At 43.5% G+C, this 17561-nt stretch overlaps 2 protein-coding genes across 2 annotated transcripts in view; one reads left to right on the top strand and one right to left on the bottom strand.

Moving 5' to 3' along the window:
- Nucleotides 1-579: 579 nt before the first annotated feature.
- On the bottom strand, nucleotides 580-9578 carry ppm1na (protein phosphatase, Mg2+/Mn2+ dependent, 1Na (putative); the record flags this gene model as incomplete). Its single annotated transcript, XM_084064719.1, has 7 exons — nucleotides 580-688; nucleotides 1728-1732; nucleotides 2138-2201; nucleotides 2320-2434; nucleotides 2617-2734; nucleotides 5804-6375; nucleotides 9173-9578. The coding sequence occupies 7 exons, from the start codon at nucleotides 9576-9578 to the stop codon at nucleotides 580-582; spliced, it is 1389 nt and encodes a 462-aa protein (XP_083920845.1).
- A 3807-nt stretch (nucleotides 9579-13385) lies between these two features.
- rtn2a (reticulon 2a) overlaps nucleotides 13386-17561 on the top strand; it is a 28325-nt gene continuing 24149 nt past the window's right edge. Inside the window, exons 1-3 of the mRNA XM_084064343.1 lie at nucleotides 13386-13431; nucleotides 14872-14925; nucleotides 16166-16741. Of these exons, the coding sequence (XP_083920469.1) occupies nucleotides 13401-13431; nucleotides 14872-14925; nucleotides 16166-16741 (661 nt within the window). The 5' untranslated portion in view covers nucleotides 13386-13400. The remainder of the gene's footprint in view (nucleotides 13432-14871; nucleotides 14926-16165; nucleotides 16742-17561) is intronic.

Genomic DNA, 17561 nt, shown 5'->3' with positions numbered 1-17561 from the left:
CCTCTCTGGTCTATCTTTATGGCATATGCTCTGCTGTATAGCTTGCATAACATGCCACTGCTATCTATATCCCTTTAGTTCCATCACAGGACTGTGCAAACTAATTATTTACTGTCAGATACTGGGTTCCATTGTTAGTCTTTCTGGGGTGATGCACGTGTGATGTACATGTGGAGCTCATAACTTTACCCCATGCCTTTTACACCTTTTATACTAAAAGTCATATTTTAGTCACGTAGATTTGATTTCATTTGATTTTTTTCCTTCTCTTTCTAGAGCTATGATAACATTTTGTTTTGTGAATTGAGCTGCCTTGAACAGAAGCCAGAAGCCTTGATCCATCGGTATCTATCTACCCAGGCACTGTAAGGTTAGTGAAAACACTTCTGCCATTATAAAAAGACAATTTTGGAAGCCGTCACCCCCTTGTTCTCACTGCATGACTGTTATTTACCTTTTGAGAAACCAAAGTGCAGATTTACAGTTGATGTCCATGTTGTGCAAGAAAATATTACACCAAGTTTACTTTCCAGGCGAAATGCCACCCCAACTCTACAGCTTTTTCTTCTCCATCAATAGCTAGTTCCTCAGCTGAAGAGTCGAGTCCCTTTTGTTCAAGATGGTCAACATGGTGTTGGTTTCCAAGGCCACGACTTTAGGTAGAATCCTCTTCAGATACTCCAGTGTCCTGAAATGCCACAGTGATATAACCCCCTTAATCCCAATTCATAATTCGTCACACGTCGAATATAGCCGACCTACAAACTCACAACGCACCGCGGATGTGACGCATTGTGAGCTTGTAGGTCTGCTATTTTGTGTGTGTGACGGAGCATAAATTAGGCTTTGCTGACCTCCAGAGTTTGTATGTCTAAATTTCTACTCCCAATAATGTGCTAACCACATGAATTCTAGAGTTCCTTTTTCTGGAGAGAACATTTGGTGATAATAGTAGATCTACAGTACAAGCTCACAAAGTGTTGCAAGATCCGCAATTTTCTGCAAAGATATTTAATGTAAAGTGAAAACAGGAAGGGACCTAGTATAGAGCCGACTCTGGTCAAGTATATATTCATAGCTTCAGCCATATACTATTATGCATACATATTGCCCATTTTCCCATTATTGCCTTTATTTTCAGATTTTGCACAATGTCTATCTTGTCCAAAATCATTAAAATGATACTGAACTTATGTATGTACCGTATGTATGCACAAACAGATTAATAAGTGAGTAAACATTGGTTAAACCGCACTATGCGGTTAAGAAATAATGGACATTTTAATTAAATTTGTAAATCAACCTCTTCCTTAGGGACTATTTATGACATACATAGGCCATGACTGTATCACTGTCGTGCCAATAATGACAGTAATCCTCTTGTGTAATATTGCTTAATGAAAGCAGGATGATAATGTCACTTTGACTAAGCATTACATTTGGAGTGGTACATTATCTAGCTCAGGCAAGTCTCTCTCTCTGCAAGTTGATTTTCATACCACACTGATATTAATGGACTCCAGTGGCTTATTTGAAAATGAAATAAACTGTGGTATATTGTTTAGAAAATGAAATCTAACCTGCAACTACATAACTGTAGTTGCAGGTTTCCAGAAGGTGGAATACCCATTTCCTGTTCCGGTTCAGTTTCCCATAGCTGCGCTTGATTGGCTCGGCAGCAGATTTAAACCAGAACCCGGTTCAAATCTCTACCGAGCCGATCAAACTGAAACTGTGGAACAGAAACAAGACAGGAGACTGGTATGCCACCTTCTGAAAACCTGGGACTACAGATATGCACAAAGCCTATTTCAGAACTTCCAGAACACTTCAGAAGTGAAGTGCACATTAACCACTTAGACCATATACTTAGTTGACCGGATTCCTCCAGGGGTCTGTATACTAGGCCCGCTCAATTTTACCCTCCACAACAAATCTCTTTGCCAGAAATAGCTAATCTACAAGATCTCAACCCGTCACAACGAGAGGCACTGTGAACTTGTAGATCTGACATTTAAACCGAATGTTTGCCTCTAGAATAGGGACGCTAGGGTTCATGTGGTCAAATGAAAAGGAGCAAAAGTCCTACCATCTGGGGAACAAAATCATTACATGCAGTGAATTATATGGGGCTTACCATCAGCTCTTGAGCACTGGGAGACATGGCATATTTCTGATATGCAGCGATGATACAGTCTCGCCTGCAAAGACAGAAACAAAGGCAGATGGTCAGCGGAATTTGTTTCGATTTTTAGAGCCATGTGGCTTTAACTAGAGTTGTACAGACTACAAATCCCTTCTGAGGTGTTTTAGGCTCACTTGCTAGTAACGCCGCCCCCTGGTGGCAATCCTGGTATATCCTCTGAGGTCAGGAATTTAATCACATACAACAGATCAGGTTCTTCGTTTCTAGACTTCAGCAGCTGGACAATCTCTATGGAGACAAATAGTGAACACAACAACGTAATGAATCAGGGAGATGGCATTGACCTCATGGTTTAGTACGTTTACAGGGCTTTTGTTTTAGTAAAAAACACTTAGATTATGCTTATTCATATTATTTAATAGTTGTCATGTTACTGCAATGGTTTAATTTACTCTTCAGTAGCAAATCACCTTCCACTTTGAGATCAATCCGTTGTTCTAACTCGGCCTCTTGTTGCAGTGCCTCCTGTGACACCTGGGGGGCGCCAGGGAAACGTACAATGATCATACTCATGTTGTCCACACTTCCCTATGGAGAGGGAAAATGGAGACAAGATTGCAGACTTATTAGAGTTCTTATGCTGCAGATGATGATACATTATATTTATTTCAATGGTTTGCTGGTGATGGTCTCATTCACTGATTAATTGATTGATTGATTGATTGATTGAATACTTTATTTGCCAGACATGCAGATGCTAGATGTACAGTGATGCAACAAAATTAGTTGAAGTTATTATGACTTTACAGTAAGGTGATAATTTATTTGATTATGGTTTTGTCAATTCACAATTGAATGATGGCTTGATGATATGTTGCAGAACTAATTGATAAACACTATTGATAAACAATTTGATAATAAATATCTTGTGAAAATGCATTTGTAAGGCTACTGTACAGATTTTGCGGCAGGCAAACTAAATATTGAATATTGATGTCGCAAAGGAATAAGGCCCACAAGGTCTGCGTATAAATACTCCTAAAATCCTGATTAAAATCCTGTTAATTTAATTCAGAGAGATCGAGATGGGCCCATACAGGCACATTTTTACACACTCAATTACTACTCAGGATTTTCAAAACCTCTTCTCAGACGGTGGGTAATGCCTGTCCATCTGGTGTGTAGTCAACACACACATGCGGGCTAATCCAAGTCAGTAGCCAGCTACAGTACATAGGCCTCCCTCTCTTAATACACCTATTAATAGTGCAGGCTATTCTCTCCTGTACTTTACAGGGCATGCTGGTCCAGTCTTAAGACATGCTATGTTGGTACTAACCAACGTAAGAAGACCTGCAGGAAAAATCCACTTACATAACAGTGAAGTAACACATAACCCAGGAGACTCCAGTTAGATAACAGTTAAATACTATTCATGGTCTACTGCCCCTTTTCTCTTGACATACATCTATCTAGCCATTCATAATTCCATTCATTTGGAGCACTGCTGTTTGTGTTGCTGCTAAATCCATTGAACCCTAACCCCTAACCCTAAGGTAAGTGAGGAACATAGAACCTGGGGAACATAGGGATGACCCCATTTTGGAATAGTGGAAGGATTTAGAGTCAGCTAAGGCCACAGTGCCAATATGTATATGTGGTTGGACTAAACTAAACCCCATCCTAATGGAGAATACAGCCTATCTTAAGAATGTACATGTAATGTCAGTGGGTCCATCCATCCAATACTGTACTTTACTCACAAACAACATATCTAACCATAACAACATATCTATATCCCATAAGGACCACTTCACCCATTTTCAACATAACTTTATATATTTGCTCCTCACTAATGCTTATTAAAAGATGACACCATTTTTGTCTATTAGGTCTGTGTCTCAGAGGAGGAGGGCTGTGGACGGTTCAGAAACCCTACTACCAGTGACATCATCAGTAGGCAGGTTTGGTCATTTCAAACAATATTTAAAACTATTTTCTATTATAGCAAGAACAATGGCCTCTATTTCAGCATGCTAACTTTCCAGGAAGAGGAAAGGCTGTAATTTCTATTAGCTTGGAATCCAAATTGATGATGTCACTGGTAAGCAGGTTTCTGAACTGTCCACAGCCCGGTTCTGAGACACAGAGAGAGTGACAGAAATTGTGGCATTTTATAATGAGCATTAGTGAGGCCGAATTATATAAAGTCAGGTTGAAAATGGGTGAAGTGGTCCTTCAACTTAAATTCCATGGCAATCCATTCCAGACAGTTAATCTCATAATGTAATTGTCACATTTGGCAGCTTGACATGAACTTTGCTGTGGGCACGTAGATGCCGTGACTTGATTTCTAGCGCCACCCTCAGGTAAAACTTTACAATGTATCAATAGGCTCTATGCACAGCAGCCACATTGGAAAGAAATTGGGCTTCTTCTTACTTCCTTCACAGGTGTTACCAATGACACTAATGAAGGCTCTGTTCCATTTAGTGTAGCACGGTGGTTCTCAGACTTTTTAATTTCAAGGACCCCCATAACTCTGAGAGTGTACAAATGGAACCAAATGGACCCGGGAGGGTCCATTTCGTTCCATTTGTACACTCTCAGAGTTACACCCTCTCAAGGAACCATGAGGGTCCCTGGACCACACTTTGAGACGCACTAGTAATTCTAGTGAGCCAACATGCACAATATCAGCACCCTGACTCGTGTTTGACCAGAATGGAACAGAGCCTTCATTAGTATCATTGGTAACACCTGTGAAGGAAGTCAGAAGAGGCCCAATTTTTCTCCAAAACGGCTGCTGTGCTATTGTTCATTCAGGACATTTGATCAGTTGTGGGCCCCTGCAGGATTTGTTCGGTTCTCGCTTAACCCTGCCCCCTTTGTGGGGCTTCTATTAGTGTAGCTTTGCCCCCATTTTCCTCCTTAGCCAATGTTAGACAGTTAATCACTTTTGAGCTGCTTGTTATTCAACAAAAACCTCTAGCAATTAACCAAAATGGAAGTACCCTGCTAGTGTGGCTTTTAGACTAGTTTTGTTGTTGTTTTTGTGTCTGGAAATGACGCTTCTTGGAAGACCATATAGACTTATACAATATTTAGAGTCGTGTAACATCATAAATAGTCCACCATGTGTTCTTATAAACCAAAACCTAATCAGCAATTAAAACATGATATACTTAATTGACCGCAGTCCCCTGTGGGTCTACTGTATACCTTTTGTCCCTAAAAAATAGCCGATCTACAAGCTCACAGTTACAGCACAGAGCAATACATTTCTACAACAAACCCATCATTTGGCGCTTAGGGAACAGCCACTAAATAATAATACAAGAAGACCTCACTGTTGTAGGAGAAACAAATGAAAAATGTAAATGCAAACTGTAGCAGGAATGTTCCATTCATCCACTTCCTTCCTGCCATCAGTAGAAATGACCTCTTATGAGTGTCTGAACAGTGTCATGGCCCTGAAGGCAATACGATTCCCCCAATGAGATACCACCCCCTCCTGTAGGTTCGAGCAGCACAGGCGAAATTGGAGAGGAGAATTTTTTGATAAAAACTAAACTATATGGTGTGCTGTGCATTGAACTAATTCTTATATTTTGAATTGTACACCAATATTCTTGAACAATCCTGCTGATCTCTCACCTTATAGAGGCAGAGGTCAATGACCTGTGCACAGATCTCTCTCAGGTCATCGCAGACCTGCATACGGCTACGCACAAACGCACACAGTGCCTCGTTGCTGATGGCGTCCCACACGCCGTCGCACGCCACGATCAGGAACTCGTCCTCCGTGTTCCTCTGCAGCTCGTACACCTCTGGCTCCGGCGACACCAGCTGTTCCGTCTGAGACCTCCATTCTACCTCCTTGAAGTCAAAGTCCCCCAGGGACCTGGACACGGCCAGAGAACCGTTGACTCTCTGCAGGGTCACCTGGCCCCCGGCGTTCTGGATGCGCTCCTTCTCTATGGGGTTGAAAGGCTTGTGGTCCTCCGTGTAGAAGACGACCTGGCCGTTACGGCAGAGGAAGGTCCGGGAATCTCCACAGTTGATGAAGTAGATGTAACGAGGCGAAATCATGACTGCCGTTGCCGTAGAGCCACTGCGGTCCCAGTTGTCACGGCGAGTGAGCTCGTGCATATGGCGATCGATGGCCAGGAACCCCTCGTGGATACCTTCCTTCACCTCCTCTCGGTCCTCCTCCACTTTCACACCACCTGCACACAGTAAAATACTCATGAACCCCTAGTGACCCTATTCTGCAGATCCACAACCTCGCAAGTAACACAAAGCATTGTGAGCTTGTCGATAGGCTCTATGCACAGCAGCCATTTTGGAGAAAAATTGGGCCTCTTCTTACTTCCTTCACAGGTGTTACCAATGATACTAATGAAGGCTCTGTTCTATTCTGGTCAGGGTGCTGATATTGTGCATGTTGGCTCACTAGAAACACTCCATTTTGGTTCCCAAATGGCCCCTTATGGTGGGTGTGTAACTCTGAGAGTGTACAAATGGAACGAAATGGACCCGTAAGGGTCCATTTGGTTCCATTTGTACACTCTCAGAGTTATGGGGGGTCCTTGAAAATAAGACAACCACTATGCCACACTAAATGGAACAGAGCCTTAATTAGTATCATTGGTAACACCTGTGACGGAAGTAAGGAAGGGGCCCAATTCATTCCCAATATGGCTGCTGTGCATAGAGCCTATTATACAACCCTGGGGGAACACCGGTCAACGAAGTATACTGCTTAGAGAGAGTGTAAAAATGGATTGTTAGGTTTTGGGTTAGATTTATTTTCCTGCGCCAACATTCCAGAGCAATGGAGAGTGTGGAAAAGAGGTGAAGAAACGAGTGCAAGCAGGTTGGAACGGGTGGAGAAAAGTGTCAGGTGTGATATGTGATAGAAAAGTATCAGCAAGAATGGAAGGAAAGGTGAACAAGACGGTGGTGAGACTATGTTGGTCAGGAATCCACAACTATGTTGGTCAGGAAAGCACAGCTGGAGGTAGCAGAGACTAAAATGTTGAGGTTCTCTCTGGGAGTAACAGGGATGGATAGGATCAGGAACGAGTACATCAGAGAGACGGCGCATGTTAGATGTTTTGGAGATAAAGCCAGAGAGGCCAGACTGAGATGGTTTGGACATGTACAGTACAGAGGAGGGATAGTGAGTAGGATCGGTAGGAGGATGCTGAGGTTGGAAATGCCAGGCAGGAGGCCTAGAGGAAGACCAAAGAGGAGGTTTATGCATGTAGTGAAAGAGGACATGAAGTTAGTTGGTGTGAAAGAAGGAGAGAAGAGGAGGCAGAGGACAGGGTAAGATGGATGCAGATGATTCGCTGTGGCTACCCCTGAAGGGAACAGCCGAAAGGAAAAGAAGAAGTCCCTGTCACTGCCCACCCCTTATGTTGTTTTTGGGATGGATGTAGACGACCATGTTTGTGTTTATTAGAGTGCCCGCCAAACCAGAGACACCGCGCACCACCCCCTCAGATCTTTTTTAAATCTATTTTTAAATGTTGCATTTATCTTTATTATAATATATACATTCTCAGGTCACTAATAGCTAACTTATCCATTCAGGACTTCTACCCTCAGTAATACGTGGATTCTAGACATCTGTTTAGGGTTTAACTGTTGTGGCTTGATCCAAAGCCTTTTCACTCTCACTGTGCTGCCTGCTTTAAATCGGGAATGTTTCATGTTATCCATGGTTGGTTATCCTTGTTCTATTACTAATACATTGCAAATTGGAAGGTGTTTTTACATCTTGTAGCTTTCCAATCTGTAGACATCAGATATAAAAACAAATCTTCCCTTAAACTTGTAGAACAAGCTGTTTTTCTACTCTGCCCTGGGCCTTAATCCACTACTGTCAGGTACTTTGTGTTCATTAGACTTCAGTAGACTGAAGTAACTAGTCTTACGTGATGACCTGCCCCATTGAACTCACAATCATCTCGTTAGGGAAGCAACACGTCTTAACTAGAAAAAGTGCTCCTCGGAGCACAGGTCTCCGCCAGGTCAGTTTTGGGCCAGCAATGTTTGGAATTCGCCAATCAGGATGGAATATGAAAAATCAGACAGATCCGTCTTGATAGCTTGACTATAGAGATAATGTGTACCAATTTGCGTGATGTTTGGACACAATTTGTAGGAGTAATATTAGATTTTTTTTGCAAAAATCAGCCTCCTGGTGGCACTATAATAGGGCATTTGTTCCTCAACGTAGTGCGAATGTGCGTGCAAAGTTTCACCGCAATCGGACACTGCGTTCATGATTTGCGACATTTTGTTCAAAACGGGGCACTCCTGTAAACTTTAGATGCCAATGTTAGCCAATAAGGATGGAATATGAATAATTAGACTATAGAGATACTGTACCTGTGTACCAATTTGCGTGATGTTTGGACAAAATCCGTAGGAGTACTGTCAAAAAATGTGTTTTGTGTATAGCAAAGATCGGCCTCCTGGTGGCGCTATTTGGGGCAAAGGTTCTGCTCTGGCATCCAGGGAGTGTGTGTGCACAGTTTTGCTGCCATCATGCCAACGGTGGCGGAGATTAGCTGTTCACAGACGGACACACACACACACACACACACACACGGACACACACACACAAACACACACACACACACACACACGGACGGACGGACGGACAGGGTGCAAAACATAGTCTCGGACATGCCTTAGGCCTGGTGGACACTGAACAGACTTAACTTGAACTTTGTTGGAAATGTATGCATTGAAAATGTACCCACATAGAATGCTATGAAGATGATTATCATTCAATTAATGAAATAAATTCTAAGAGAACAGTTAAAAATTCACCCTATTAAGGCTAACTTACATTGCACGATGGCATTGCTCAACCAGGATGTATTCAGATGTAATTGTGACCAGTACCTGTATTCAGGATGTTAGTAATTGTGACCAGTACCTGTATTCAGGATGTTAGTAATTGTGACCAGTACCTGTATTCAGGATGTTAGTAATTGTGACCAGTACCTGTATTTAGGATGTAATCCAGCAGGTATCTAGAGCAGTATTGTGCTACTGTGTTGCCAGCATGTCCATCAAAGACAGCGAAGTAGCTCCACTCCGCCAGCTCTCCTTTCAGCCGGGGCATGCAGGTGTGAGCATCCTCCATCTGAGCCCTCCATCCCTGCATGCTCGTCACGGCGTAGCTCACCCCCGTCGGGGAGCCCCCCTCCGCCGTGTGCTTTTCCAAGATGGGACGGTCCAGGTACGGGCTCGGCATAGAGTCCTCGTCCCAGACATCCTCCTCGTCTCCACTCTCCTTTTCCCTGGTCCCCCCTTTGAAAAAAAACGTGAGCCTCTTCTCCGTCTCTCTCGCCAGCTGGCGGAGGAAGGAGGGCATCTCCACGTTACTCGCCCGCCTGGCAGTCCTCATCGCCCCGCGGAGTCGGCGTTCAAGCTTTTTGCCTGACCTGGCCGCAGCGTGTCTCCGCCTGGTGACTCGCTTCCGGCCCTTTGTCTTCCGCAGGAGGTCCAGTGCAACAGTTTAGCTGTGCTACTGCAAAGGGGTGAGGGACTAAGTAGAGAAATCTGATTTATGCTTATATGGAAAATTGGGTCGGTCCACTTCCAGAAAGTATCAAATTCATCTTCAAATACATCTTCATCTTTCTCAACTATTAGGAGAATCTAAAAATCCATGTATAGCATGTATTAGATGACACAATGTTCGGTGTCTTCTCCTCTCTTTCTTCTTCAGTGTGCGTATACGTCTGTCCCTCGTCTCCCTCCCTCTTTCCTCTGTCTGTCCTCATGATGCCCTGGTGCTTCTATTGGTCCATCTATTTCTGTTGATCTATCCCTCCTCTAACCCCTCCCAAGCTCATTGTGGATTAGCTGTGGATGCCCTACCACATGGATTATGAGCAGGTCAGAATTTCATAACAGTTTGCTGAATTCCTTTCATCCATGGTAGTACAGTACACCTTACTCTATTGTGCCTAATAATGTATCTGTACGACATTATAAAAACAATATTATGTCTAAGTAATTATTCATTATGGATCAATCTATCTTCCACTCAGGCCACCAGGCCTCTCTATCTGTGTATATACACACAAACTCACAAATTGTCTCTCCAGTCATGCAGTTCACTTGGTAACAGTTGATCTTTTGCCGTTCCGTTAGGACTGCTCTGTTTCTTAAGCTCATTAGCCACTTTGTATTTGTAGGCCTTGGTCTGGTTTAGTTGCAGTAATTATGTAACTGAAGTGCTAAATGTGCAGTAAGTAAGAGTTGTTCTTATGACAAACTTAATGGTTGTTTGTATGAGATCAATTCAACCCGAGGGTCCCTATACCCTATACCCCCCAAAATAGGGATGCCAGGTTGAAAGTCCTAAAGAATGGATGTATATATTTTCTGTCACCACAAGTTGGCCCACTACACACTGCCCCCCACCATCAGTCATCCCTGTGACTCCCATCATCCATTATGAGAAAGGAGCCTATGAGACAGACAGGGTATTTGCATTATTTAAAGATGATGTCTGTTGCAGCCTCTCTACAGTATGTTACACTTTTTTTTGCTGCAGTTCATTGTGTTAGACCATCAGATAGACATGGATTATTATTATCTCTTATCATTATTTATGAATATCTACTTTATTTCTGATAGAAAGAAAGGAAAAGCAGGAGAGAGAGATGGTATAACATGCAGCAAAGAGGGTCGGTCGGATTTGAACCCAGACCAGCTTTGGGAAGGACAGAGTTGTTTATGTGGTATAATTAGTATAATTTATATGGTGCAGATTTTCTATTTTCATTCATGTTTTGTGATCATAGGATATTATAGTTCTTTCTGCATTTTCCCTTGTATATTTGAACTAGTTAGTGTAGAGACAAGGCTAGACCATGGTATGGACTGAGAATGAAAGGGAGGAGGCTTTTTAACACAGTGTGAGTTGCAGGGTGGGACACTGGGGCGGTCTTTATGGCAGGTTTGTGCTCCGCGCCAAAAAAATAGCTGATCTAAAAGCTCACAGCGCATCACAACCAGGCTTTAGGCCGTGGTTCTCAAAATGTGGGGCCTGACCCTGTGGGGCAAACTTTGGAAGTCAGTCATAGGCACTTGGAATGGGATCTGAAAAATCTAACTCATACATCTTGATCACATGACCCCAGAAATAATGTGTACCGGTTTGTGTGAGTTTTGGGAAGAATCTGTAGGAGGAGTAGAAAAATGTGTGCTTTGAAGAAAACGCAAAATGTCCAGGGCTTATATGGAGAATACATAGAATCCAAGGAAAAAATATATATTTATATTGTACGAGCTACGGTTCAAGAGTCATTGGCCGAAACATTAATTGGGCTGTTGTAGCGCCACTGTGAGGCCGACGTGAAAACTTTAAAGTTCTTCCTTGGCCTACTGTGAGTTTCACGGGAGCTGCGTTCCTGATTTGTCATTTTGTGGAAAACAAGACAGTAAAACGGTAGGAATCATCAGGAGCATGGTCTTGGGGGTGACTGAAACGGGTGCAAAACAACGTGCATTTGTAAGACTTTGTTTCAACGGCATCTCCCGGTGATAACGAGGTCAACGTATAAGATGCTGATGTGAAACCATTTGAGGAAGAGAGAGGTGGACACATGAAGGATCCACAACATGATGTCTAATGCATTGGTTCTCAAAGTGGGGTCCGAGGACCCCCAGGGGTACTTGAGGAGGTTCCAGGGGGTCCCCAGCTAAATGATGGACAGGGACCAAATGGACCCTTATGGGTCTGTAACTCTGAGAGTGTACAAATGGAACCAAATGGACCCGTTAGGGTCCATTTGGTTCCATTTGTACACTCTCAGAGTTAAATTAACATTGATTTTACAATATGAATTGGGGTCCCAGAGACATACATGCCATTAAATGGGGGTCCGTAGCCTAATGCATGTCAAACTGGGGGTCCTTGAAATTAAAATGGTTGAAATCACTGCTAGAGAGGGGGTCCGCGGTCTAATAAGTGTCTATTTGGGAGTCCTTGGCACGAACAAGTTTGAGAACCACTGGTCTAATGAATGGAGGACAACACACACACACACACACACACACACACACACACACACACACACACACACACACACACACACACACACACACTTTGTATTACTATACTTTCGAAGACATTAACATTAGGACTGTGATTTTGTGAGCACCATTTAAAAGACAATTTGTAACACCTTAACCCTAAAGTCGTAAATAGCCGATCTACAAGCCCACAACGCGTTGTGAGGTTGTAGATCTACTATTTTCGGTGCGCGACACAGGCACACAAATAAGTATGAATCAGACCCCTAAACCTAACCTGTAAAGCCTATAACCTAACCTGAAATCTTTTTTTCACTATAGAACAAACACCACCGGAAAATGATCCTCACAATGTCTATTTCTCAAAATCTTCTATACTTAGCGCACACACACACACACACACACACACAGGTTTGTATTACTATACTTGTGAGGACATCAACGCTTTAGGACAGCCATTTTATGAATGTCATTTAGAAAATATATATTTTGCCATTTTTAACCGTAAGCCTAAAGCCGAAAAACAGCAGATCTATAAGCCCGCGACGCGTTGTCAACTTATAGATCGGCTGTTTTTCGGTGCATGACACTGGCGCGCAACTAAGTATGAATCATGTTTAACTCTAATTCCAATCCCTAAACCTAACCTCTAAATGTCTAATCCTGACCTGAATGTTTTTCAAATTGAAAAGGTATCTCTAAAAATGATTTTTTTTAAACTATAAAACAACCATTTGTCTTGTGAGGACCAGGAAAACGGTCCTCACAATGTATATTTCTTCAAATTCTACTATACTTGGTCCTCGCAAGTATAGTAATACACACACACACACACACACACACACACTCCTTTGCCCCTGTTGTCATTTCCCTGCAGCTATGATGATGTTATCCTAGAGAGAGACAGAGGGAGAGAGGAGAAAGAGGAGAGCAGTGGAGGGAGGAAGAGGAGAGGAGGGGAGGGGCTGCCGAGCAACAGAGAGGCGGGGTGGGCACATAGTAGATGAGGGAGGGTGGAAGGAAGGAAGGGGACTCGGGGACCAGAGAGAGAGAGAGAGAGAGAGAGGGAGAGAGAGGGGGGAGGTAGTGAGAGAAATCCACCGTCCGGAGGAGAGAGAGAGCCGGCAAGGGAAAGTGGGGGCTTCCAGATTGGCTGAGCCCAGCGATGCCTTGATGGAGCATGGGCCAGGTTTTAGGATTCTCCCACTGCCGTGAGTCTGTCTGTTTGTTTGTCTATCTGTCTGTCTGTCTGCCTGCCTGCCTGTCTGCCGGCCGGTCTGTCTGTCTGTCTGTCATGTCTGTTTGTCTGTCTGTCTATCTGCTCACCTGAACGAGTTGTGTATTTTTAGATCTGTCTGCAGCATCCTCATGTATATATTTCTGCTGAGCATCCTTTTCTTGCTAGCTGAGCTAGAGGCATCGTATGTGTGCTACAGTCCCTCTGCTGCTCTCTCTTAAACACATGGTGGAAGGGGCTGTATGCGGCGCCGTAGTGGAACTGCAGTTGTTGTCGTTTCCATTGAGCTGCAGATGTGTGTGTGTGTGTGTGTGGGGGGGGGGGGGGGGGGGGTTACAGTCATGTTAGGCCAAGATTGGTAGTGTATTGCTGCTTTTGTGTGAAGTATTAAAGGCTACAAATATATATGACATCAAATATGAAAGCACAGATACTAGTTTTTGTTTGTCTGTGTGTTTGTATGGTTTCTGTAGTCATTATGTTGATGTAGTAGCTCCCCTCATGCTGGCTGCTACACTGTAGCTAATGTAGTGAAGGCCTTTACTCATATGGCAGCATAGTGAAGCTGTTTCCATATGCAGTTAAATACGATTTTAATAATTTATGCTGGACTATCTGTGCTGTAGGTCAATTTATTGATCAACCTTTTGGAATGGGATTACATGAAATATACCCGTTAATGTATGAAACCAAAGAACAGCTGTCTCCCATAGAGCAGTCTATCAATCTGTCCACAGCTCATGAGGGTTAGGGGGTTTCCCTGTTCCCCCTCTCTTTGCATGCCTGTTCTTTCAGAGTCACTATTAATCTTGACATGTTAATTAGATGCCGAGTACCAGCAATGTCATGTCATTTTTTTCATGTAATTTATAGTCCTATAGGTATCCTTTTGTTATGTAACAGTGGTGTAAAGTAACTAAGTACATTTACTCAAGTACTGTACCTAAGTACAATTTTGAGGTATTTTAACTTTACTTTAAATATTGTTCTTTTACTCCACTACAATTATTTGAAAACTTTAGTTAGTTACTTTGTAGATTACTTCAGCCCTATATGCATTTTGGCCATTTGAAAATAGCAGATCTACAAGCTCACAATGTGAGCTCACTGTGAGCTATTTTCAAAAGATTCTTGTACATTTTATACATTTGAAAACTTGCAAAATGGGACATTCTGCATAATGACTACTTTTACTTTTGTACTTTAAGTATATTTTGATACCAATACATTTGTGCTTTTACTCAAGTAAATTTTGAATTCCAGACTTTTACTTGTAACAGAGTATTCTACATTGCAGTATTGATACTTTTACTTAAGTAAAACATTTGAGTACTTTTTCCACTACTGCCTGCAAATAGACTTTGACTGCATTTTACCGAGCTCATATTGAAGTCAAGCTTTTGTTTTCTTCCAGAGGAGTATGGCTCTGTAGCTTCCACGCCAGACTCCACACCTCCCTGCACTGATGGTAAGAGTACTTAAAAGCACTTAAATCACAATTAAACTTTTGTAGAGGTTTGGGTTGTGTAAATCCCGGATTACAGCTTCTAATGTTTATATGAAACAAAAAAAAGAGTTTGAATGCCCCTGCTTGAGGACAGATCCTGGCATAAAGCAAGTAGCCTCTGGAACCAGTGGTTCCCGAGCCATGGGATTGAACCACGACCTTCCGGTGTCAGGACGGACGCTCTAACCACAGGGCCACTGAGCTGACCTGGCATGCATCTACACAGTATATTGAAGTTGATGATGTATTGTTATGTTGAGGTGGATTTGCGTCATTTGTTGCCTTTTTTATTACATTTTGTATAATTGTTTGATGTTAGGAAAGGAAGTGCTTATCAAAGACAGTTTTATCTTTTGATGCTTCACCTGTTTGTACTGTCACTCAGCTCTCTCACACACACACACACACACACACACACACACACACACACACACACACACACACACAGGTGTGCTTTCATCTCCTACACACCTGTTCATCAGAGATCAAACCAAACTAATCCTTTTGGGAACTCATGCTACAAAGCTAACGCTATTAACCACATGAACTGAACTACTAGTGTCCCTAATCTGGGGTGAACATTTGGCAAAAGTATACCAAATTGTATATAGTATCTACAAGCTCACAAAGTGTTGCGACGCGTTGTGACTTCTGAGCTTGTTATTTTCTGTAGAGGGAAAAAAAGGACGGTCCTAGCATAGAGCCCTGGAGACTCTGGTCAACAAAGTATACAGGGTTTAAGTTGTGTAATGTACAGGTAAAGAAAAATAAAGGTTTCTAATGCAACTTAGAAATGTGTTTGTTTTGTTTTCCGCCCCAATTTGCTTGGTGCATTAGCTTGTTTATGTTCAAATTGTGGTTCTATCTCTCTCTGTCTCTCTAGTGAGTATATCGTCTTTGTCAGGTGGAAACCTGACAAACTTTTCAGGATAAAAAAAAAAACTGCCAAATTAGAAGATGTACAAGCTCAAAACGTGTCGCTCCGCACCGCATTTTGAGCTTGTAGATGTGCTACTTTAGATACTTTTGTGTATCTAAAACACGTGTGACACTGTAGTATGATCAAGTAGGGCACTAATTTACGAAAAAACACAAAAAGTTAGAATATGGAGATACTGTAAGATGTTACTGCCCGACTGTAGCTATATTCTGTGAGGCAAAATGATAATGGGGTTTTCCAATTGTTGTCACATTGGTCCAGGTGGAAACGACGAGTCTGAGCTGTACGAGTTGCAGACCGCCAGAGAGTGGTCTGATGACGGAGACCAAGACGACGACGACGATGAAGGTCTGGCTTCATCTCCGTCTTCCTGGTTCACGCCCCGTCAGAACTCCCTGGAGCTGACCTTCTCCTACATCGCCATCGCCGAGGCCGAGGCGGTGGGAACCTCGCGGCAGCTCCGCGATCGACGCCGGGGCGGCGCCCGAGCGAGCCGCGCCTCCCCCTTGATCCGCGCGGACACCCTGGAAACGCTCTTGGACCTGCCCGACGTGGAGTGGAACCCCCACGCCTTCCTCAGTCGAGACGAGGAAGAGGAGGCGGCGCGGAGGAGAGAGCAAGAGCGATCGGAGGAGAGGACGGCGGCGTGGGAGGTGGAGCGTCACGGACAGCCCGTGACCGGTACTCCTCCCCTACACCCTGAACTAGAACCCCACCAGGCCAATGAAGAGATCCAAAGAGAGGAGACGGACAGCTCTCGGCCTCCGTCGCCTCCCCAAACCCCCCATCCGTCCGCCGCGTCCCCCCAGGAACACGGACCCTCACAGAGCCTCCAGGGTGAGAGAAACGGGGCAAGTCACAGGGAAACTTGGGTGATTATTATCCAGGGGTCAGAAAGGTCTGGATAGGCTCTATTCACAGCAGCCATATTATGAAGACATTCACGGGTGTTACCAATGATACTAATGAAGGCTCTGTTCCATTCTGGTCAAACAGAGTCAGGGAGGGTGCTGATATTGTGCATGTTGGCTCACTGGAAACACTCTGTTACACCAGTGGGTCTAAAGTTGGGGTCCAGGGACCCTCATGGACTTCCAAATGGCCCCTTACAGGTGTGTAACTCTGAGAGTGTACAAATGCCATTTGTACACTCTCAGAGTTATGGGGCTCGTGGAAACCACTGTGCTAGACTAAACGGAACAGAGCCTTCATTAGTATCATTGGTAACACCTGTGAAGGAAGTGATAATATGGCTGCTGTGCATAGAGCCTATTGCTGTTGTTCATGCAGGAATATATTGGGAGGGGCTTAATTCTAGTCCTCTGTGTGTGTCACCATGCTTTCCGGGCCTCGATATGACTGGGTGCAGAGTGTGAGTGTCACCTCGGGGGCGGGCGGGCACAAACCTAATGTGCTTTGACAGATTAACTGACCTTGACTGACAACTGGGCACACGGCTGAATTAGAACAGTGGTTCTCAAAGTGAGGTCCAGGGAACCCCCGGGGTCCTCGTGGGGGTTCCAGGGGGTCCCCAGCAAAATGAGGAAAGATTTTCGGCTATTGAAAATAACAACAACATTTTAGAATAATGTTGACAAATCTAATGGGTGTCCCTGGCATACAATCTTTTCAAATGTCTGCAGCCAAATACATATCC

This window comes from Gymnoscopelus microlampas (assembly GCF_963454915.1).
Source record: "Gymnoscopelus microlampas genome assembly, chromosome: 8".
NCBI lineage: Eukaryota > Metazoa > Chordata > Actinopteri > Myctophiformes > Myctophidae > Gymnoscopelus > Gymnoscopelus microlampas.
This window is presented reverse-complemented; position numbering and strand designations above follow the sequence as displayed.